We start from the raw sequence: 24,284 nt of genomic DNA on the forward strand, positions 1-24,284 counted from the left end.
AGCCAAAAACTTCCCTAACATGGGAAAGGAATCACTCACTCAAATCCAGGAAGCACAACAAGTACCATATAAAATAAACCCAAGGAGGAACACCCCGAGATACATAATAATCAAACTGACTAAAATTAAAGAGAAAATCTTGAAAGCAGCTATGGAAAAGAAACAAATAACAAATAAGGGAACCCCGATAAGGTTATCGGCAGATTTTTCAGCAGAAACTCTGCAGGCCAAAAGGGAGTGGCATGATATACTTAACATGATGAAAGGAAAAGACCTCCAACCAAGATTACTTTACCCAGCAAGGCTCTCATTCAGATTTGAAGGAGAAATCAAAACCTTCACAGATAAGCAAAAGCTAAGAGAATTCAGCAACACTAAACCAGCCTTATGACAAATACTTAAAGAACTTCTCTAGGCAGAAAAGAAAACACAGCAGCAGGAACCAAAAATACCACACATGACAAGGCTCACCAGCAAAGGTATATATATATACAGTAAAGCTATGAAATCATCCATGCACAATTATGCCACCAAAATCAGAAATCATGAGAAGAGGTGGATATGAATGCAGGACACGGGAGATGCACTTGCAACTAAGAGACCAACAACTTAAAACAATCTCATATAAATATAGACACTTACATCAAAACTTCAGAATAAGTGCAAACCAAAAATCTACAATTGATACACAAACAAATAAGAAAAACCAACTCAAATACAACACTAAAGATAGTCAACAAACCAGAAGAGGAGAGAACAAGAGAAGAAGGGAAGAAAAAAGAGCAACAAAGACAAATCCAAAGCATTTAATAAAATGGCAATAAGAACATACATATCAATAATTACCTTAAATGTTAATGGACTAAACGCCAAACCAAAAGACACAGACTGGCTGAATGGATACAAAAACAAGATCCATATATATGCTGTCTTCAAGAGACCCATACAAATTGAAAGTGAGAGGATAGAAGAAAATATTCCATGCAAACGGGGATCAATAGAAAGCTGGAGTAGCAATACTCATATCAGACAAAATAGACTTTAAAATGAAGAATATATTAAGGGACAAAGAAGGTCACTACATAATGATCAAAGGATCAGTCCAAGAAGAAGATATAACAATTTTAAATATCTACACATCTAACATAGGTTCACCACAATATAAGAGACAACTGCTAACAACCTTAAAAGGACAAATTAATAGTAACACAATAATAGTGAGGGACTTTAACACTCCACTTATGGCAATGGACAGATCATCTAGACAGAAGAGCAGTAAGGAAACACAGGCCCTGAATGAAGCATTAGACCAGATGGACTTATATGACATTTCATCCAAAAGCAACAGAATACACATTCTTCTCAAGTGCACATGGAACATTCTCTAAGTTTGATCACATCCTGGGCTACAAATCCAACCTTGGTAACTTTAAGAAAATTGAAATCATATCAAGCATCTTTTCTGACCATAACGCTATACAACTGGAAATCAACAACAAGAAAAAAACTGCAAAAAACACAAACACTTGGAGACTAAACAACATGCTACTAAACAATCAATGCATCACTAAAGAAATCAAAGAGGAAATTTAAAAATACCTAGAAGCAAATGACAACAAAGATACGACTCTCCAAAACCTATGGGATGCAGCAAAAGCCGTTCAAAGAGGAAAGTTTATAGCAATACAAGCCCACCTCAGGAAACAAGAAAAAGTTCAAATCAACAAGCTAACTTTACATCTAAAGCAGCTAGAGAGAGAACAGATAAGACCTAAAGTTAGTAGAAGGAAAGAGATCATAAAGATCAGAGCAGAAATCAATGAAATAGAAACAAAGAAAACCATAGAAAAGATCAATGAAACGAAAAGCTGGTTCTTTGAAAAGATCAACAAAATTGATAAACTCCTAGCCAGACTTATCAAGAAAAAAAGAGAGAGGACTCAAAGCAATAAAATTAGAAATAAAAAGGAGAAGTAACAACAGACATCACAGAAATACAAAGGCTCATATCATAAGAGACTACTATATATGCAACTATATGCCAATAAAATGGAAAACCTAGAAAAAATGGACAAATTCTTAGAAAGGTACAATCTTCCAAGACTAAACCAAGATGAAATAGAAAAGATGAATGGACCAATCACAAGAACTGAAATTGAAACTGGATTAAAAAAATTCCAATAAACAAAAGTCCAGGACCAGATGGCTTCACAGATGAATTCTGTCAAACTTTTAGAGAAGAGCTAACACCTATCCTTATGAAACTATTGCAAAAAATCGCAGAGGAAGGGACACTCCCAAACTCATTCTATGAGGCCACCATCACCTTGATACCAAAAACAGACAAAGATAGCACAAAAAAAGAAAACTACAGGCCAATTTCACTGATGAACATCAATGCAAAAATCCTCAACAAAATACTAGCAAACCACATCCAACAATACATTAAAAGGATTGTTCATCATGATCAAGTGGGATTTATCCCAGCGATGCAAGGGTTCTTCAATATCCACAAATCCATCAGTGAGATATACCACATTAACAAACTGAAGAATAAAAACCACATGATCTCTCAATAGACGCAGAAAAAGCCTTTTGACAAAATCCAACACCCATTTCTAATAAAAACCCTCCAGAAAGTGGGTATAGAGGGAACCTACCTCAACATAATAAAGGCCATATATGACAAACCCATTCTCAATGGTGAAAAGCTGAAAGAATTCCCACTGAGGTCAGGAACAAGACAAGGATGTCTGCTCTCGCCACTACTCTTCAACATAGTTTTGGAAGTCCTAGCCACAGCAATCAGAGAGGTAAAAGAAATACAAGGAATCCAAATTGGAAAGGAAGAAGTAAAATTATAACTATTTGCAGATGACATGATACTATACCTAGAGAATCCTAAAGACTCTACCAGAAAACTGTTAGAGCTCATCCATGAATTTGGCAAAGTCTCAGGCTACAAAATTAATACATAGAAATAGATGGCATTTCTATACACTAACAATGAAAGAGCAGAAAGAGAAATTAGGGAAGCAATCCCATTTACCATCACATCCAAAAGAATAAAATACCTAGGAGTAAACCTCCCTAAAGAGACAAAAGACCTGTACTCTGAAAACTGTAAGACACTGATGAAAGAAATCAAAGATGACACAAACAGATGGAAAGTAATGCCATTTGCAGCCACATGGAAGGACCTGAAGATTATCATTCTAAATGAAGTCAGACAAAGACAAATATCACATGATATCACTCATATGTGGAATCAAAAAAAAAATATGATACAAATTATCTTACTTACAAAACAGAAACAGATTCACAGACTCCACCAAAAAACTTACGGTTACCATAGAGGAAGGATTGGAAGTTTGGGATGGCATATAATATATGGAATGGATGGTCAATGGGGACCTGTTGACTAGTACAAGGAAATCTACTCAATACTCTGTGATAACCTATATGGGAATGAGTATGTATATATGGATAACTGAATCACTTAGCTATATACAACAGAAAGTAACACAGCACCTTAAATCATCTATACTTCAATAAATTTCTTAAAACATACCAAGGTTAAAAAAAATTGAAATGAAAATGGTAAGAATGGGTGTGTATTTTATGGAAAAACTGAACAAAAACTGGCAATCCAAAAAAGGGGGGGAGGGACTTAGGATTTCCTTAAATTGCAAGAATAATGCTCAAACTATGGTGACTGTGTGTTTTCACACTCAGTCAAATAAATTATCAACTGTATACTCACCACACTGAAATCAAGGTTGTTTTCAATCCATTTTTGCCCATCTCGGAATTCATCATGAAGTCCCATGATATAAAGGGTATCCAAAGCATCTACTATGGTAGCACCCATCTGTGAACTTCCTACATTTGGGGGGGAAAAGCTGTCATTAAAAAAATGCCCATCAAAAAAGATCTATTTTAATTTTTTAGATATAAATAGTAAATCAAAGTAGTAATATAAAGATGAAAAATACCTATGTTTCAATTTTCCATAAGAATAGATAATATACGTTGTTTATAACATTTTCCAAAAGATGACACATTGATAACTAATAGGAAGATAAAAGAAAACTAAAATTATAATTCTCCTTAATTTTCTTCCTGGTCAGAAAATGAAAGATTGAGAAATCTGTCTGCTTATCTGAGACAGATTTTTTTTAAGATGATTAAGAAATAAAGAGGGTGGTTCAAGATAATAAACTAAGTGATAAGACAACCATGAACCATTCTCATTGGGTCCAAATTCATAGAATGGGCAAAAAATACACTTAATAATAAAAGTATAAGAAGACTATATAACCATGGTAGAATATAAACTATAATAATCCTTCACTATCAAAAAGCAGGTAGAGCACAGTGAAAAAAGGAAATCATAAAATGTGAGTAGAGGAAATCAAAAGAGTAAAATATACTCATCTTCAAGAAAGAGATCGCCTTGATCTTAAAAGAAAATGTTTCAGAGAGGGAAGAATTAATTCAACAAAGCTAGCCTAACTCATACCAAAACCAGATACCATCAACACAAGAAAACAGAACAGGCTAACCTTACTAATGAATATAACTGCAAAAATCCTGAATAAAATACAAGCAAAACAAAACCAGTAGCATAGTAAAAGAATAAATACCAGGGAGTCGCTGAGTCCTCCCTAACCCTAGGAATGCAATTATTATTTCCACCTTCTGAGAAGAAAAATCACGCACTCAGCTTACTGTCTACATTAACATGACTTTACTATTATATTGTCTTTATCAACACGCGTTTACTATTCCAAGAAACTCTTGCTCAGAAAGAGAAAAGTTCCAAAATAAGTTAATTATTCATTCCAGGAACTTCTTAGAAGATCCATCAACTTTTTAACATAAAGTATCAAATGATGGATAACATCCCAAACTCTAAACCCCTTGCCTCTAAATTCTCTTGCTTACCAATCCTAAAGTGCTGTATCATGATCCTTACCCCATCATAACCAAGTCATAAGCAACCATAACCCCCCTATTGAAAGGCCTATGTTAAACTAGACTTAAAATCTCAGTGTGTCTCAACTTTGTCTCTGCCCACCTGACAGGCTTACTAGCAAGATACTGATCCCCCTTACCAAAGAAAGCATTAAACTCAGCTTTGTCTTATCAATAAGCTACCTTGGTGATATTTTAGAGTCAGCATTCGACATTACTGAGTTCACATTTTCCATTTACTATTTCTTCTTTTTTTTCCTTTTTCTCCAGAGTGAACAGTGTTTTCTTGTGATGGTTTAAAGCTATGCAGATCTGTTCTTATAATGGTTTTCCCTAACTTACATCACATTTTGTTATTCATTTGTTCTTAATAATTTCTTCAATTTATCAAGACGTATGTCTTACTAGCAATACAAATATCCTAGCATACTGATAAGTTTCTTGGTCTTCTCCCCACTCAGTTCCCTTCACGTGGACTTTAACCAGAACATTTGTTGTGAGTTATTACAGACATACTTTCCTTTGGTTTTTCTTGTTCCTCAGCTTTTTATTACCATAACAAAAATTTTACCAAGCCACTTAATCACCCGTATTTTCCTCTCTCTTCCATAATAACTTGAATTGAATACGTACCTCTTACTATTTTAGTATTTTGTCCACAATATTTATCACGCTTATTCTAAATCCTTAGAAGTACCTGTTTTTATTCTTATTTCAATTTTTATAGGTAGTTACAGTTCTCTAGTTATTTATTTAGTACTGTAAGTGCATGCTTCTCTAAGGTGCTGACTACTCTGAAAAGGAAAAAGGCCTGACCCACATATTTGTACCAATTCTAGTTGGTTCCACAAGGAGAGGTTTATGCTGTGAGCTAAAGAGCTCAAAGAAAATAAAGACAAAATTGAAATTACTATCACTGTCAATGATTACCTAGACAACTCAAGATTTCAACTGGAAAAAATTAAAAGGGTTAACACTAATCTTGTATCAAATAAGAATTAAAATATGACATTACAGAATATATAAAAGATTAATAAACATTTATCATGACAACATAGGAATCAACTGAACCAGTTCTCAGAGAAAAGCTCACAACTTGAAAATTTTATACTGTTTCATAAGAACAAACAAAAACAACTGCATTGTGGAGTTCCCATCATGGCTCAGTGGCTAACAAACCCGACTAGTACCCATGCGGACAAGGGTCTGATCTCTGGCCTTGAACAGTGGGTTAAAGTTCTGGCATGGCTGTGGCTGTGGTTGTGGTATGAGCTGCAGGCCGGCAGCTACAGCTCCGATTTGACCCCTAGCCTGGGAACCTCTGTATGCCGCAGTGCAACCCTAAAAAGAACAAAAGACAAAAAAAATTGCATTGCATTCTGAATGTTCTATTAAGGAGGTAAGAAAAAGAATGATAAACTTGAGCAAGAAAGTAGAAAAATCAGGAAAGCTAGAAGTAGAAATTAACAAATTAGAAATAAAACTGTCAAAATAACAAATTCAAAAGATGATTCTATGAAAAGAACCATACAAGAAATCTACAACTAATTTTTTTAAGTAATCATGGGAATATTAAAAACAAAGAAATCGAGAATGAATCAACAGACACAAAAGAAATTAAGAAAACTATTTTTAAAAAACCAGTTTAGTCAAATCTTCCCAATAAACTTGAAAATAAGATTGGACTTAATTTTCTAAGAAAATAGGTATTTTGAGTTATGAAAGAAGAAACAGAAAATCTAAATAAGCAGACCAAGAAACAGAGGAAAATGAGAAATTTTCAAAGAGCTACCCACTGTAAAATACCATACTCTAGAAGTTTCACAAAATAAATTCTGCTTTAATTTTAAGGATGAGAACTCCTATGTAAATTCTTATAGAACATAAGAGAGTTTAAAATTCAATGTAAGAATTCCTAATATCATTGATGCAAAAATATAACTTAGAAAAATAAAGCTATCATCTGAGCTCATTCATGAGCATCACAGGAATATACAGGAATGGATTTGCTGGGCTGTATGGTAAGTTTATGTGTAACTTTATGAGAGACAGATAAATGGCTCCAAAGTGTACCACTGTACACTCCCAGCAGAAATGTCAAGAAGTCTAGTTGTTCTACTGTCCTTACTAATATCTGACATTGTTAGTCTTTTAAATTTTATTCATTCAATAGGTGTGGAGGATACAGAATTGATTTTCAGTTTCCCTGGTGATTGATATGCTTATTGGCTATTCATTTACCTTCTTTGGTGAAGAAGTATATATTCTGAATACGTGCTTGTATTACAAATATTTTCTCCAATTCTGTAGCTTGCCTTTTCATTTACTTAATGTCTTTTGGAGAGCAGAAATCTTTAATTTTCATTAAGCCCAACTTAACATTTTTTTCCTTTACAATTTATTCTTTTTGTATTCTAAAAAGTCTTTGCTCATCTCAAGGTCACAAAGGTTTTCTCATATCTTTTTCCTGGAAGTTTTATACATTTAGTTTTTATGTTTAGATCTATGATCCATTTCAAGTTCACATTCAAGTATGCATTGGTGTACAATGGTAAAGAGTCCAGGGTTTGTTTTATTTTTCCCTACAAATATGTAACTGATCCAGCATGACTTGTTAGACTTTCCTATAACACACTGAATTACCGCAACATCTTTGTTGAAAATCAATTAAGAACGTATGTGTAGTTCTATTTCTATTCTTTTCCAATGATCTATATGTCTATATATCTATCTTTACGCTAAAATCATACTGTCCTCATTACTGCAGCTTTACAGTAAACCTTAAAATTGAGCAGTATAAACCCCTCAACTTTGTTCTTTTTAAAAAATTATTTTGATTATTGTACATGCTTTGTGTTTTCATATAGATGTTAGAATCAGTGTATCAATTTATAAGGAAAAATCATTTTTAGTGGGATTGCTTTAAATCTAAATATGGATTCCAAGAGAAATGACAGCTCAAGAATATTGAGTATCCTAACTCATGACCATGGCATCTCTCTCATTTAAGCCCTTTTAAATTTCTCTCAATAATCAATTTTCAGTATATAGGTTTTATGCATATTTGGTTAAATTCATTCACATATACTTGGTATTACAAAAATATTTTTAAATTGCATTTATAAATGTTTATTGCTACTATCTATAAATATAATTTATTTGTACTTTAAACTTGTATCTTATGGCCTTATTATTAAATTTATTTTTGTCCTAATACTTTTTTGTCATTGTTTGGTAGATTCCCTAGAATTTTCTTCACGACCAATCATACTGATTACTAGTGAAAATAGTTGTACTTCTTCATTTCTAACCTTTGTACATTTTTTCGTCTTTTCCTTTCTTTACTGCACTGGCCAGGACCTCATGTATAATGTTACACAGAAGTTGGAAAGCAAAGATATCTTCGCTGCGTTCGCAATCTTAGCAGAGTGTCTAGTCTTTTAACAGTAAGTATGTGGGGATTTTTTTCTATCTGTTTGGTTTTTGGTGGGTGGGTATGTTTTAATGCTCTTTATTGGGTTTGTTTTAATGCTCTTTATTGGGTTTGTTTTAATGCTCTTCATTGGGTTAAGAAGGTTAACTTCTAGTCCTACTTTACTGACAGTTTTTATTACAGATGAATGTTGAATGTTAAATGCTTTTTCTGCATCTACTGAACTAATCATACAATATTTCTCCTCTAATTCCTTACTTAATATGGTCAATTATATTGACTCATTTCCACATGTTAAACCAACCATGCATTCCTAGAATAAACCCCACTGGTCACAAAGTACTATCATTTTTATATATTGGTAAATTATATTTACCAAGATAAATCTAATTTGGTCAAAGAGTTTTGTCTCTATGTTCATGAGAGACATTGGTCTATGGTTTCTTTTTATTGTAATATCATCTGATTTGGGTAGTGCTACCAAAGAAGAGATAATAATCTTAAATGTGTAAATACCTAACAACAGTACCTCAAAATATATGAAGCAAAAGCTAAAAGAACTGAATGGAGAAAGAAAGAAATCCAGTATTACGGTTGGCAACCTCAACACCCCTCTCTCAATAACTGAGAGAACTACTAGACAGAAAATCCTCAAGAACAGAGAAAGCCTGAAAAAAACCATTAACCAATGGGATCTAACTGATATCAGTAGAACATTCTACAAGCAAAACAGTCACTACACACATACACGTTCTTTTCAAGCACAAATGGAACATTCACCAAGATAGGCCATGTTCTGGGTCATAAAGTAAATTTTAAACAACTTAAAAGAATTGTAATTACACAAAGTATATTCTCTGACCATAATGGAATTAAATTAGAAATCAATAACAGAAAGATAAAAGAAAATCTCTAAGCATTTAGCAATTACACAACCTACTCAAAGGAAGTTTTAAAACATAATGAGAATAAAAATGAAAATACAAAACATCAAAATCTTTGGGACTGCAACTAAAGCAGCACTTAGCAGAAAATTTATGGCACTAAATGCTTACACTGGAAAAGAGATTTTTTTTTTTTTATCAGCAAGAAACAGATTTATTAGGATAGGAGCTTGAATCTATAATCTACCTAGGCTTCTACTTCAAGAAACTAGAAAAGCAAGAACAAAACCAATCCAAATCATGCAGAAGAGTAGGTATAATAAAGATAAGAGCAGAAATCAAAGAACATAAAGAAAATATTAAAAAGATCAATGAAACAAAAAGCTGCTTATCTGAGGAGTTCTCTTGCTGCACAGCAGGTTAAGGATTTAGAGTTGTCACTGCTGTGGCTTGGATCACTGCTGTGGCTTAGGTATGATCCCTGGTCCAAACAAAACAAAAACAAAAAAGCTACTTATTTGAGAATATCAATAAAATTGATAAACTTCTGGTAGGACTGATACAGAAAAGAGAAAACATAAATTACCAATATTAGGAATGAAAGTCGATTATAACTTCAGTTGCTACAGATATTCAAAAGATAACAATACTCCAAACAACTCTATGCACATAAAAGCAACAACTTATACGAAATAAGTCAATTCTTCAAAACCACCAACTACCAAAACTCACCCAAGGAGAAACAGATAAAATGAATAGTCCTTATATAGAGGACATGAACAGAGAAACTGAAGTTTTAGTTTAAAAACCTCCCCCCCCCCCAAAAAAAACCCCTCAGATCCAGATGGTTTCATTGGCAAATTTTATCAAAAACTTAAGGAAGATATAAAACCAATAGTACACAATCTCTTCCAGAAAAAAATGAGCACAGAAAACTCTCAAACCGTTTTACCGGGCCAATAACATACTGATAAAAATAAGACAAAGATAGTACAAGAAAAATACAAACAATACTCCTTCTGAAATATGAATACAAAATCCTCAACAAAATATTAGAAATCATTAGCAAGTTAGAAATAATAATGAATTCACACACAAACACACAAGGAAATTAAGACATTCAAAAACAACTCTTCAAAAAGCACTGGAAAATGAATTCTCTTTTCCAAATCAAAATTATTTTAAATACAAAAATATCTATCCCTAACAAAACTCTTTCCATTCTCCAGAATATCTAAGTAAAATTATTCATTGTGACAATTAATCACTGTTGGAAAAATTATTATCAGTGCTAACTGACATCCAGCAACATTTTCCCTCCCTACTCACAAGCTCCAGGGCTGAGCCCTAACTGGGCAAAATCAAATGAATCCATCCCATCCCTCTGGGTATATAGCATTTGAGTCAAGGATGGACACAAGACACAGATATAACAAGAAACAAGGAAGTTTCTGAGAGAACCAAGTACCCTCTTCTCAACAGTGTTCTTTTTCTAGTAGACAGATAAGAAGCTTCAAGTTGCTTCGGCCATCCCACTAAGAAGCCAGCCTGAAGATAAGAACACAGAAGAAAACAGAGGAAAGAGATAAAGGAAAAAGCATAGCTGGAATCAGAGCTATTCTAAAACATAACTGAGCTGATTAAATTTCTTTTTTAATTTAAGCCACTTAGAAATGGATTTTCTGTTATCTGCACACAAAGAATCCTCTGACGCCAAGGGCAAACTAGACAGAAGTCAGGAATATGATTTCACAGTCACCATAGAAATTAAGGTCAAATAAACAAAGCTAGGGGAAAAAAGGAAATGTACACATTTTAAATTGCTTTCCTTATAATCTAGATTATTTTAAGGGTTCAGTATCTGCCTCATATGTTCCTATAGTAATAGGTTAGAGTTTTAAAGTTTCTTCCCATTCTGAAGATTCTGATTCTTTAAAGATATCCTGAATTTGGGATTTCAAATGAGGGACCTCCTCATTCAGAACTATGACCCCTCTCTTAGACTTCTTCTATTTAAACAAAAAGGTAAAAAACAAGAAGTTCCAGTCGGGGCTCAGCAGAAACGAATCTCACTAATATCCACGAGGACACTGGTTCCATGTCTGGCCTCATTCAGTGGGTCAAGGATCCAGCATTGCCGTGAGCTGTGGTGTAGGCTGCAGATGTGGCTCAGATCTGGCATTGCTGCGGCTGTGGTGTAGGCCGGCAGCTACAGCTCTAATTCGACCCCTAGCCTGGGAACCTCCGTATGTCATGGGTGAGGCCCTCAAAAAAAAGAAGGACAACTGCACTGCATAACTAACATCTGTTCCTTCTAAGCCCATTAGTATTTTCTGGCCTTCACCTGCCATTTTAAAAAAGCTATGTATCACATCAAGAAGCATTTAAAATGGGAGAAAGATGTGAAGACTATAAAGAACAGCTGAGTATTTGAGACTCAGCACTGGGTGAAGCAGAAGTTGTTGGTTAAGTAAACTCACTTTTTAAACTGAGAAGTTTAACAAGAGAACTGAACTTGAGAGGTAGAAAGTTAGAGCAAACTCAAGTTAAACAAAACTCTTCTCCAAACCTCCATCCACACACACGCTGCTAATTTTTTCCCTAGAACCGTGAATGTACAATATAACTCGCTCAACTTACCAACCAAATCACCATGGGCGTGTTGCCTTTTAAAAAGATAGATAGATAGATAGATAGATAGATAGATAGATAGATAGATAGATAGATAGATAGATAGATAACGTTACTGGAATTTCCCATCCTTTTCCTCCTCCTCCACAAAGTGTGGGTATCAGAATTGGGATTGTGTAGAAGAAAAAAAATTACAAATAGGCACTTACCTCCCTTGATATTAAAGAAAAGCAATGCAAAGTAGAAAAAGCTTCAAAATATTCAAACAAATGACTAAAGCATCTTTATGTAAATAGTAAAACCTACCACATATTTGTGTATTCCAAGCACCTATAATTAAACCTTGACTAAAACTTGCAAAAAAAAAAAAATGTTGCTTCAAATCATAGTTGCATAAAAATATAGTAGTCTCCCCTTATCCACAAGGGATTTGTCCCACGACCCCACTGGATGCCTAAAAATCTGTATAGTCCATAACTCTATATATATTATGTTTTTTTCTTATACATACATACCTGTATAAAAAAATTTAATTTATAAATTAGGCATAGTATGAGATTAACAACAATAAAATAGAACAATTATAATAATATAATGTAATAAAAGTTATGTGAATGTGGTTTCTCTCTTACTTCAAATATCTTACAACAGACAAATTTAATGCCTTTTTCATCCTAACTAAGCACTTACTGCACTGTGGCCATAGCTTCTGTAGTTGCAGTGCAACAGCAAAACTAGTATGAATATCTATTTCCTTCTTCACAACTACATGAATAGAAGGTTCACTCTTACCTTAGATTTTAACAATCTCAGTATATGATTTTTTTTTCTTTCCTCATTAGGTCAAGAACTTTCACCTTTTCATTTACAGCTTCTCTTTGGCAAATCCAAAATTCTGGCATCACATACTCTTGTGCTCTGGGGCCATTATTAATTAAAATAAAGGTGACCTGCACGCAAGCACTACGATACCTCCACAGCTGATCTGGCAACCCAAATGACTAAGGAGAACATGGATGGTTCATATCCCAAGAGGAAGGGAGAAGGATGGGGTGAGCATGAGAGTTCATCACACTACTCAGAAAGATGCACAATTTAAAACTCGTGAATTGTTGATTTCTGAAATTTTCCATTTAGCATTTTCACACCAAGGTTGACTATAAGGGGACTACTGTGCTCAGGTTTCAGAAAATACCTAAAAAGTTAGATCCTATTTTTAAAATGAGGATAGAAAGTGAAAATAGTAATTAGAAAAAGCAAGCTTACCAAATATGTTAGTGGAGTGTCCTTTCCTTGCAATAGGTCTGAGTTCATTATGTCCCCATCCGTATGTCCTGTAATTATCCCAGGCATGTTTCATCATCTGAGAAAAGAAAAATTACAATCCATTAGTTAACATTTTCCAGACTGTTATCTTTACTTCATGTAACTTAGGGATTCTATTACTATATCCTTACACTTTCTGCCCTATCTCCTACACTAGTATATTATTCTATTAATCAGCGGATCAGTGTGAAAACACACATAACCATGTTTAACTTCACAAAATAGAACAAAAATTAGGTGTCACAGACAAACTCTTTTTACTGGAGAGGAAGATGTTTTGTTTGGCATTCTTTCAAAAAGTGGCAATTCTTTTGGAAACAGCTCCTCTTCACTCACTGTGATTATGACAGAGTTGTCAATCAATGGGGCTCTGATTCCACAAGCAATTAACACAGCCTGGCTGAAGGATCCCCTAATCTTAGACCAAAGATGAGCAAGCTCTTCCTGTAAACTAAGTTATTTCAGGCTTTGCAGTCCATGTAGTTTCGATAGCAACTACTTAACTCAGGTGCTATAGCACAAAAGCAACCCTAGACAACACATACACAAATGCGCATGACTATGTTCCAATGAAACTGTATTTAAAAAAAAAAAAAAATAGGCACCAAATAGAATTTGGCCAGAAGGCTATAGTTGCCAACCTCTGACCTAATAAACAAAGTGGGTACATGTGATTCAAGTGTAGGCAATCCAGTCCTTTGGTACATATTGTTATAGACACCAAGAGACAGAAGGATTCTCTCATTTTGCAATCTAAAGGTCTAGGTAATATATAATCCTGAAGCAAATGGAGCAGTCTAATGCTCTCCGAACATGGTGAAACTAAGTAACAAAAGAAAATAGACAGATGCATATTATTGACAATAACATCTACAGACTTGGATTCAGCTAAGCTTAAATCTAGTTTAGAGCCGCTAAGTTAGTAAACATTTTTATATCAATTAGTTTGAACTGAGTTTCTTACAAGCCAGGGAATACTATGCTACACAATAAGAGAGTATTTAATTATATATCAGCTGGATTATGTGAGAGTAGCCTGTAGTGTAATCAAAAATAATATTCATTAAGGAGATTCCGTCCTGGCGCAGCGGAAACGAATCCGACTAGGAACCATGAGGTTTCAGGTTCGATCCCTAGCCTCACTCAGTGGGTTAAGGATCCAGTGTTGCCATGAGCTGTGGTGTAGGTCACAGATACAGCTCAGATCTGGCATTGCTGTGGCTGTGGCGTAGGCCGGCAGCTACAGCTCCGAGTAGACCCCTCATCTGGGAATCTCCATATGTCGCAGGTGAGGCCCTAAAAAGACAAAAGACAAAAAATAATAATAATAATATCCATTAAAAGATTTCTCAACTTGTTTCTTTGCAGCCAGCATTACCCAGACACCAAAACTAGGCAAAGACATCATAAGGAAACTGAAAACTAATACATCTCAAAATATAGATGAAAAATTCCTTAACAAAAATTAACAATATATAAAGAGGATACTACACAGTGAGCAAATGCAGTTTAGCCCAGGAATATAAGACTAATTTAACATTCAAAAACCCATCAGTACAATTCACCGTGTTAATAGGATAAAGGAAAAAAATCATATAATCATCTTTCTAGATGTAGACAAAGCATTTGACAAAATTCAAAGCCCATTCATGATAACTCTCAATCAACTACAGCTACAAAGAAACATTCTCCACTTATGAAAGGACATCTTCAAAATAAAACTTAAGCTAACATTACACTTAATGGTAGAAGATGCTACTCCTAAAGTTGAAAACAAATCAAGTATGTCTATTCTCACCACTTCTTTTCAACAAGTAACTAATAAGCACTAGCCAGCACAATAAGAAAAAGAAATAAAAGACATTAAAATAAAAAAAGAAAAGTACCTCTATTCACAGAGGATATGACTATGTACAAGGAAAATCTTAAGCAATCTTAAAAAGCCATTAAAACTAAAGGATCGGAGTTCCCGTCATGGCTCAGTGGTTAAGGAACCCAACCAGTAACCATGAGTTTTGGGTTCCATCCCTGGCCTTGCTCAATGGGTTAAGGATCTGGCGTTGCCATGAGCTGAGGTGTAGGTCGCAGATGCGGCTCAGATCCCGTGTTGCTGTGGCTCTGGTGTAGGCTGGCAGCTACAGCTCTGACTCAACCCCTAGCCTGGGAACCTTTATATGCCGCAGGTGCGGGCCTAAAAAGACAAAGGCAAAAAACAAACAAAAAACACTAAAGGATGACTTCAGAAAGTAAGACACAATTTCAGCAAACTAAAATCAAATATATTTCTATATGCTACTAATGAACAACAGAAATGGAACTTAAAAAACAACTCCATTTATAATAGTATCAAAAAACATGAAATATTTAGGAATAAATATAACAATACGTGCAAGAACTACACACTAAGAATTACAAACCACTGCTATGAGAAATTAAAGAAAACCTAAATTAAGTGGAAAGATATATTCAGGGAATGAAAGTCTCAATATTGTTAAGACAACAATTTCTTCCCAATTCATCTACAGAGTCAACGAAATTCCAATAAAAATCCCAGCAATCTTTTAATTTTCACAGAAAAACTAAGTCTAGAAACACAAAGGACTTAAAATGGCCAAAAGAATTTTTATTTTATTTTATTTTATTTTATTTTATTTATTTATTTATTTATTTTTGGTCTTTTTGCTATTTCTTGGGCCGCTCCTGCAGCATATGGAAGTTCCCAGGCTAGGGGTTGAATTGGAGCTGTAGCCACCAGCCTATGCCAGAGCCACAGCAACGCGGGATCCGAGCCGCGTCTGCAACCTACACCACAGCTCATGGCAATGCCAGATCCTTAACCCACTGAGCAAGGCCAGGGATCGAACCTGCAACCTCATGGTTCCTAGTCGGATTCATTAACCACTGCGCCACGAGAGGAACTCCAAGAATTTTTAAATGAGTAAAGTTGGAGGACTTAATCTGATTTCCAAACTTACTGTAAAAGCTAAAGTAATGAACACAATGCCAAAGTCTCATTAAGGATAGGCATACAGATGAAGGTAAGAGTCCAGAAAGAGACTTAACATCTGCTGATTTCATCAAATGATTTTGAACAAAAGTGCCAAAGTAATTCAATCAAGAAAAGGTAATCCTTTCAATGAATAATCCTGGAACCCTAGGAAGCCCTATGGGTTAAAAAGAAAATGAAGCACAACCTTCGCTTTACAGAATAAACAAACAAAAAAATTAACTCACAACAGATCACAGACTGAAATGTCAAAACTAAAATTAAAACATGTCCACACAGAGACTTGTAGACAAATGTTCATAGCAACTTTATGTATAACAGCCTAAAACTAGTCCAAATGTTGAACAAATGTTCAAAAGGTGAATAAATAAAACAAATTATGGTATACCCATAGAATGGAGTAACACTAAGAAAAAAATTAAGAGGAACCTCAAAAATATGCTGAGCAAAAGTCCAGAGGCAAAATATCACATACTTTATGATTCCATTTAATTGAAACTCTAGGAAAGACAAATCTAATTCATAATGACTAAAAGCAGATTAGTGATTGCCTAGGACCAAGGAATGGGGTGGACTGTCTGAAGAGGGGCACAAAAATCTCATTTCGAGATTATGGACATACACACAGCTTGACTGCAACTGCTGTTAAAAAGGTATGTAATATCTGCCAAAACTCATCAAGTTATACTCTTAAAATAAGTACATTTTATTGTACATAAATTATGTCTCAACAAAGCTGAATTTTTTAAAAATTTAACAGCCTGTCCTATCTTCCCCACTAGTAATTTCCACTCTTCTGAGACAATTACTTGAACTCTTTTACCTGTTTTTCTATTTACCACTGTACTTCTAAGTATAGTTTATAGTGCTATTTCTTGATTTTAAAAGGTTTTAATTATTTACTATATCCTCTTACAGTTAAGTAACTTAGCTTTCTTACATACTATCAACTCACCTCCACACACACTTCCCCACATGTATTATCCCCTGGCTCACAATATTCCAACAGACAACACATGTTTTTCTTATAATTAATATTACTTTGTTCAATTTATGTTTTCCCCCCGCTGTTAACTCCTGGTCTGAAGTTTGGTGGGGTTTTTTGTTGTTATTGTTGGAGTTTTAAATGTAACAATTATTAATTTACTTCCAAAGTACAACTTGAGTTTCAAAACTTGTCTCAATATAATCAAACACATCAGATAAACTATCAGTTCCATTTTATTCTGATACATCTTTTCTGAGGCTCTCTATCCTCCAACTCTAATGTGGACTTCAGTTCTTTCAACCTGAAGGACAGCCATTATCCTGCTGATGCCCTTTTTCACAATTCTGAGAATGCCCTTCCCTTTCTCTCTCTAGTGACAGATCTGTTTCCAAAATCGTTTATCTTATTTTTATGCTGAAGCATATTTTCCAGCAGCAATCTGTCTAAAAATATCTTTACTCTCAGATTTGATTCACTATTTGGCTTAATATTTAATTCTTTCTAAGCCTTATCTCCATCCTCTTCCAGTTTCTAATGTTGTTGAAGATTCTAATGTGCCATTGTGTACAATCACAATCTTTTGAGTGGAATTATTTTTTTTCCTCTCTAAACTTTTAGGATCTGTTTTTTGTGCCTCTTCTTCTAAAATTTCAGTAGGAATCACTCCCCCCCCCCTTTTTTTGCTCATTTTATTAGGTGCCTGGCAAGTCATTTCAATCTGGAAACACATCCTTAAGTTTTAACCCATTCTCTTGAATTATTTTGACTTCTTCCCCTCTATTTTCCTGTTCTTTCCAAAATCCCTAATGAACCACTTGTTAGATGTTCCAGATTGATCTTATCATTTTTCTTGTTTTCTCTATCTTGTGTCCTTCACTGAGATTTGCTCAATTTTATCTTTCTATTCCTCTACTGAATTTTTTGTTCTATCATGTTTTTAATTTCCAAGAATTCTTTCTTATACCGTAAATATTCCTGTTATAACTTCTTCTCATTCATGATTTTTTGTATGTGCACTCTAAGGATGTTCATTCTTTTCTGATATTTTTTCTGCTCTCTGCGTTGTTTCCATACCCTTTAATTTCCTTTCTCTCTCTCTCGCATGTAAGAAACTTTCCTTACAGGTCTGGTGATCTTCCCTTTGCTCTTCACATATGAGTGAGGCATTTACAAGATAATCAAAGGCTATCAGTGAATAGGCGAGACTTGCTGACTGAGCTTTTCTCAGGGAGATGAGGTGAAACCCAGGGGTGTTTCATGAGGATCAGAGTAGTCTCTTCTCCTGGGCCAGTCGAGTCTCCCCAGAGAGAAGTCCTTCATTTTCCTGCTTATTAAAAATAAGTTTGGCTGCCAGATTTCTAAGAGTTGAGCCGAAGGACGTGGCGTCAATACTGAAAATCCATTTTTCACTCAATTCCCTCCATCCCCACCACTCCGTTTTTCAGAATGACCTCTGGTCTTTCCCCTCAGCCATACAAGGTATTCCCAAAATCTAGACCTCTAATTCATCCATCCAAAGTAATCTTATGGTCTTCTTTTGGGAAGGGAGGATAGTAACTAGGATGCTTAGGCTAGAAAACTGAGGATCTAGGGGTTAAGAGTTCCTTTTAAAACTTTAAGTAATCCTTTTTCAGGTGTATTTTAAACCCCTGCCTTCAGAGGTAAATGGTTTTTCTAATTCTTGATGCTTTCAGATATCCTACAGGTATTCACATCACTTTGCCTCTTGTTAGCTTCTTCCCCTGCAGGTTTAGGTTCCAGCTTTCTCTGCTTGCTAAGTCAGTAATCATAACGCTTAACAGAGCCTACATAGGGATTTAATAGGTATTACGTTGATTTACAAGAACACCTAATAAGAAGGTATGCTCTAAAGGATTCACCTGGCAAATATGTGTTGTTCAAACCCTAAACATCCCCAAAAAAGGTTTGGCCTGTGTCAGGCTCCAGGAAAATAACATCTAAACCTTTATTATCCTGCCTGCTAAGAGTTACTTCAAGCCCTGGACCATGTCAGATAGTTTATGCTAACAATGTGATTTATGGTGAGGACTTGAACCACATGGTATCAGCCTGACCACCAGAGGGGATGGAGAACTAAGATTGGCCAAGTTTACGTGATGAACTTCTAACAACAACAACAACAACAACAAAAACCAATGGACACCAATGCTCGGGTGAACATCGCTGATGGGCAAGACTTTGTGCACACAGCCACACATCACACTAGGAGAGGTGAGCACTGTCCTTATTACTCACTGGGAGAGGACGACTAGAAGCTGACACCTGGTCTCTACTGGACTGTGTCTTATATGCCTTTTCTACTGATTTTAATTTGTATTTTTATTTCCTTTTTATAGCCACACCTATGGCATATGCAAGTTTCTGGGCCAGGGGTCAAATTAGAGCTGCAGTTAGGGCCTACGCCATAGCCATAGCAACACCAGATCTGAGCCACATTTTCATCCTACACCACAGCTTAGGCAACGCCAAATCCTTAACCCACTGGGCCAGGCCAAGGATTGAACCTGCATCCCTACAGAGACAACAGTGGGCCCTTAACCTGACGAGCCACGATGGCAACTCCTTAATACGTAGGTTTTTGCTGCAATGAACCAAAGCCATGGATACATCTGTTTTTCTAAGCTCCGTGAGTACTTCTAGCAAATCTCTGAGCCTGTGGGTGGGTCCTAGAACCTCTAAACACACACTGCTATCTATTTGATTTATTATGTAATGAGAGAGTATCTCAATAAGTTCTAATAATATCTGAAAAAAAATCTATCAAAGTCTCCCCAAAACTGTCCAAAGTGCCTCAAATAGCCTGTGGATTAAACACAGACTCCAGAGGTAAGGTAAAAAATCAAGAGTACAGATCTATTTTGATTCCATGAAGGTCAAAGTCTTACACTAATTCATAAGGTCATACTTAAATTATCTGCCAATCTTCCATATTCATCACTAGAATATATCCAAACAGATATTTGACCATTTGAACTAAACTTGTTTTATTTTATGATAAACAATTGATTTGAAATATTATTGATGCTATACACTCTAAAAAACCTTTTGCTTCATAGGCAGTACAACCACAAACTCCACATAGAATCAGTAGGAGTTCTAAGTTCAACTAAAATATTCACTAGATTTCCTCCCCCTAACTTTATCTCCAAATAACCCCTAGAATAACAAACTGAAAGACTTCTGAGACCAAACAAATTAAAAAATTTTTGAAATCCATCCTTCCTCACTCTTCAATCCATTGAGACTCTCTGGAAGGATGTGTTCTTAATCTGCAGTATGGTTAAATAGTATCATGATGCATCCTTAAAAGATGGCAGATGTAACACTAACTTTTCAGAAGCAATGTTTATGAGATCTGCATAGCATCTAGCAGAGTTCCTTGTAACACTTGAGGAATTTCTTATTAAATGACAAGCTGTTTATGGATTTGTTTTGCATTATTTATAAAACACTGAATACCAAAAGATCTCTGAACACGGGGTCAGTGATGTAACCGCTCAAACAACATTACATCAAAAATTGTAAGTATCCTGTAATTATATTAGATATTTAATAACAATACAGAGTTTTAGCCCTGCCAACTTGCAGAGTGAACTACAACTCTGACCCAAAAACAAACCCAAAAGATCACAATATGACACCATAAGTAGTATAAACACATATAGACAGATAGATAGATCACTTAAATCCAGTTAAATACAAGTCCATAACCACCCCATATCACAAATCTCAGCTCATTACCTCTTTAATTTTTTCCCTTTTCTCTCTTAGGTCATTGTCTCCTGGGTCTCCACCATGTGTTCCTATAAGGTTTGGTATAGGAACTGGTGGCAGTGGCTTTTTCTCTTTTGTCTTCATTTCTTGGACTACCTTATTTTTCTCTGTCTGAATTTCTGCTCGGATTTCCTCTCTTGACTTTTTTAATTTTTCTTTTGCTTCTTCCAGGGCCTTCTCATGATCAGCTCGAATTTTATTTCTCAAACGTTCTTCTTCTTCCCTATAAGGAGAGGAGAAAAATAAACATAAAACTTAAAGCTTCCTCCATCAAACTCTCCTAGTTGTTTTCTACTCCTGCCATTAAAAAGAAAAAAATGATCTTGGATGTACTTGCCCAAAGAAGAGGATAAATATATCTTAGTGTGAGAAAGAAAAAGAGCTCTGGATGCTCCTCAGCATCCACTTTACACAGTGAAGGAAGAGAGAACCACAAAGTTACAATTTAGGGCCAAATGAAAACAAAGAAAACAGCAATAAGTAACTTATCAATACACACGTGGAAAAAAAGAGGAAAAAAAAGAGGGATCAATGAAAACCTAGAAAGAGGAGAGAAAATTAAAACTAGAATTAAATATCAAGAGGGACAAAAACATAAAAGGATCTAAAAAGAGAGATAAGCAGAGAAAACAAAAGGTTGGGAAATGTTTTATCTGTTAAATATACATCATATGCTTCTAAAATGTTTACATTCTGGAGTTACCATAGATTTTATAAAGATCAGTGGTCTAATTGATGTGGGCATGACCACTTAAAATTCTCTTGAGCCCTTGTTAAAAATACAGATTCCAATTTAGGAGGTCTGTATGAAATCCTTGAATTAGTATTAAGGACTCCCCTGATGATTCTGGTCTGCATACAGGTTTGGAAATCACTACTGCAACAGACACCTAGTGGGTTTCTATCCAGTCCTAAATCTTTTCTCCACCTCCACCCCAATCCACGTGAATGTATACAGGACTGGTAGTTACTATTTCCCAAATGAGCTAATGATGACTACTCTAAGGATAAACATCTAACCCAACAGCCATCAGAGTTACCTCTCTAGAAATTTAATTCAAACTCTGGACTTAAAACATTGCTGTTGCAAATGTAAAATGGTACAGCCACTCTGCAGAAGTCTAGCAGTTTCTTAAAAAACTGAACATGTACTTACCATAGAATCCTGCAATTGCCCTGGGCATTTATCCCAGAGAAATGAAGGATTAGGTTTATACAAAAAGCCTATATACAAATCAGTTACAAAAAGACAAATACCACATGATTCAATTTATATGAGATTCTCAGAGTAGTCAAAATCAGAGACAGAAAGCAGAATTGTGACTGTGAGAGGCTGCAGGAAAGGAAAAAAATAGGAAGTTATTTAATGAGAATAGTTTCAGATTTGCAAGATGAAAAGAGTCCTGGAGATGGATGATGGTGATGGTTGCACAACAATAGGAATGTGTTTAATAACCACTGCACTGTACATGTAAAAAGGATGTATTTTAAGTTATGTGTATTTTACTACAGTTTTTTTAATTGGGAGAAAATCCTATACACAAATATTTAGAGCAGTTTTACTCATAATATGCAAAAGCTGGAAACAACCCTTACACTCTTCACCAAGTAAATGGTTAAATAAACCACTGTTTATATTGTGTTATACCCACACTATGGAACACTACTGAGCAATAAAAGAAAAAACTATTCATACAAACAACGGGAATGAATTTCAAAGATATTATGTGAGTTAAAGAAGCCAGTCCCAAAAAGTTACATTCTATATAACTCCTTTTACATAATATTCTCAAAAAGACAAAAATAAAGGGATGGTAAATATATCAGCAGATGCCAGGAGTTATGGATGGGAGGAGGTTTACATATAAAGGAATAATACAGGACAGTTTTTCTGGATCATAACTTTGTTATGTATCCTAATTTCAGTGGTTACACAAATGTGAACACAAGTTAAAAATCATAGAACTGTGTATCAAGAGAGAAAAATATCAATTCACAGCCTAGTATTAAAAATAAAATGTTAAATGTTTAGAGACAAGAAAATGGGATTGCTAGCAGTGAGAAAGGGCTGGTGAAGAAAGCAAGAGAGAGAAAAAAGGAAGAATCCCAGCAGAGCCAGAGAATCAAGGACAAACACAGTCACTCAGGTAGCATAAAAAAAAAAAACCCATAGTGCCTGCAGACAGACTGGATATGGAAAAAGTATGGCAGAAAGGAGCCAAGGTTAGCCATGGCGTGTGTGTGTGTGTGTGTGTATTTGTGTGTGTGTGGGCAGCAGTACCTTCCAATCCCCCTCTCCCTCCTTATCAAGGCCCAGACAACAGATCAGAATCCAGCTATGCCAAGCAAGTCTTTCCAGGTGCCCTTGCAGCTGGGGTGGTCACATAACCCCACTCCAACCAGAGACAAAAGAGGACTACTGCAAAATGTTTCCTTCATGATTTAAGAAAATGGACAGACCCATCTGAGAAAAGGGCCTTTCAGCTACTAAGACCAGACCTATCCAACCATGCATTCTTGTCTTAAATGTGGTTGTGCTGCCTAAAGCTGTCATGGCCATCTCTCAATCAAGAAGCAACAAACCTGGAGAGATGGCCAGGAAAGAAGAGAAACAGGGAACGTGCCTGCCGATATCACTGAGTCTCTGCCAGGGTCTTCAACTCCCGGTCCCCAGGTTTCAGATTCTGTGGAGTAACTGTCAGTTGGGTGTTCTGCACTTCCGGCTGACAATATTCCCAACTCACCTACTCACTGAGCAAGCATGTCCAGAGTCAGGAAAACAGAGGGCTTGGAACGAGGCCCCAAAGAAGAGTAACAACAAATAGGGCCAATTGTTTCCTTCAAGTGCAGTTTCTGTCCTGCTAACAAGTGGGAATTTCCACAGCGAAAGAAGATTTCCACTTCCAGCCCCAAGTACCAGGTTTCTGAATGGCACATGGAAGGTCCTACCGCATATGCAGTGGCGTGCAGGCATCACTGTAGAGCGCATCTTCACCCACCAGTGAACCTTCACAAACAGTCAGGTATTATCTGCCACCTTCTAGAGCCACCCTGAGGGAGGCGAGGAATACAGTCCATAACAAATTCCATACACGCTTTTCTGAGCTTCACAATGCACACGAATAACTTAAAGGCTCTGAGAAGTTCTACAAGAGAGATGCCCAACATACCACTCTCCAAGCTCACTTAGTCGCAATCCCCTTTTCTGCACATAATCTCTTTTAGCCTGCCATGAAACACACT

At 35.6% G+C, this 24,284-nt stretch overlaps 1 protein-coding gene across 2 annotated transcripts in view; it reads right to left on the reverse strand.

Moving 5' to 3' along the window:
- Positions 1–24,284, reverse strand: part of MAN1A2 (mannosidase alpha class 1A member 2) — a 159,338-nt gene that overhangs the window by 88,667 nt on the left and 46,387 nt on the right. Inside the window, exons 2-4 of one of the 2 annotated variants that reach the window (XM_047784896.1) lie at positions 21,009–21,264; positions 13,192–13,288; positions 3,764–3,882 (exon numbers count right to left, since the gene is read on the reverse strand). In XM_047784896.1, the coding sequence (XP_047640852.1) occupies positions 3,764–3,882; positions 13,192–13,288; positions 21,009–21,264 (472 nt within the window). Of the gene's footprint in view, positions 1–3,763; positions 3,883–3,995; positions 4,071–13,191; positions 13,289–21,008; positions 21,265–24,284 lie in introns of those variants that run through there. The other variant, XM_047784897.1, reaches the window with a different exon arrangement.

This window comes from Phacochoerus africanus, chromosome 6 (genome assembly GCF_016906955.1).
Source record: "Phacochoerus africanus isolate WHEZ1 chromosome 6, ROS_Pafr_v1, whole genome shotgun sequence".
Lineage (NCBI taxonomy): Eukaryota > Metazoa > Chordata > Mammalia > Artiodactyla > Suidae > Phacochoerus > Phacochoerus africanus.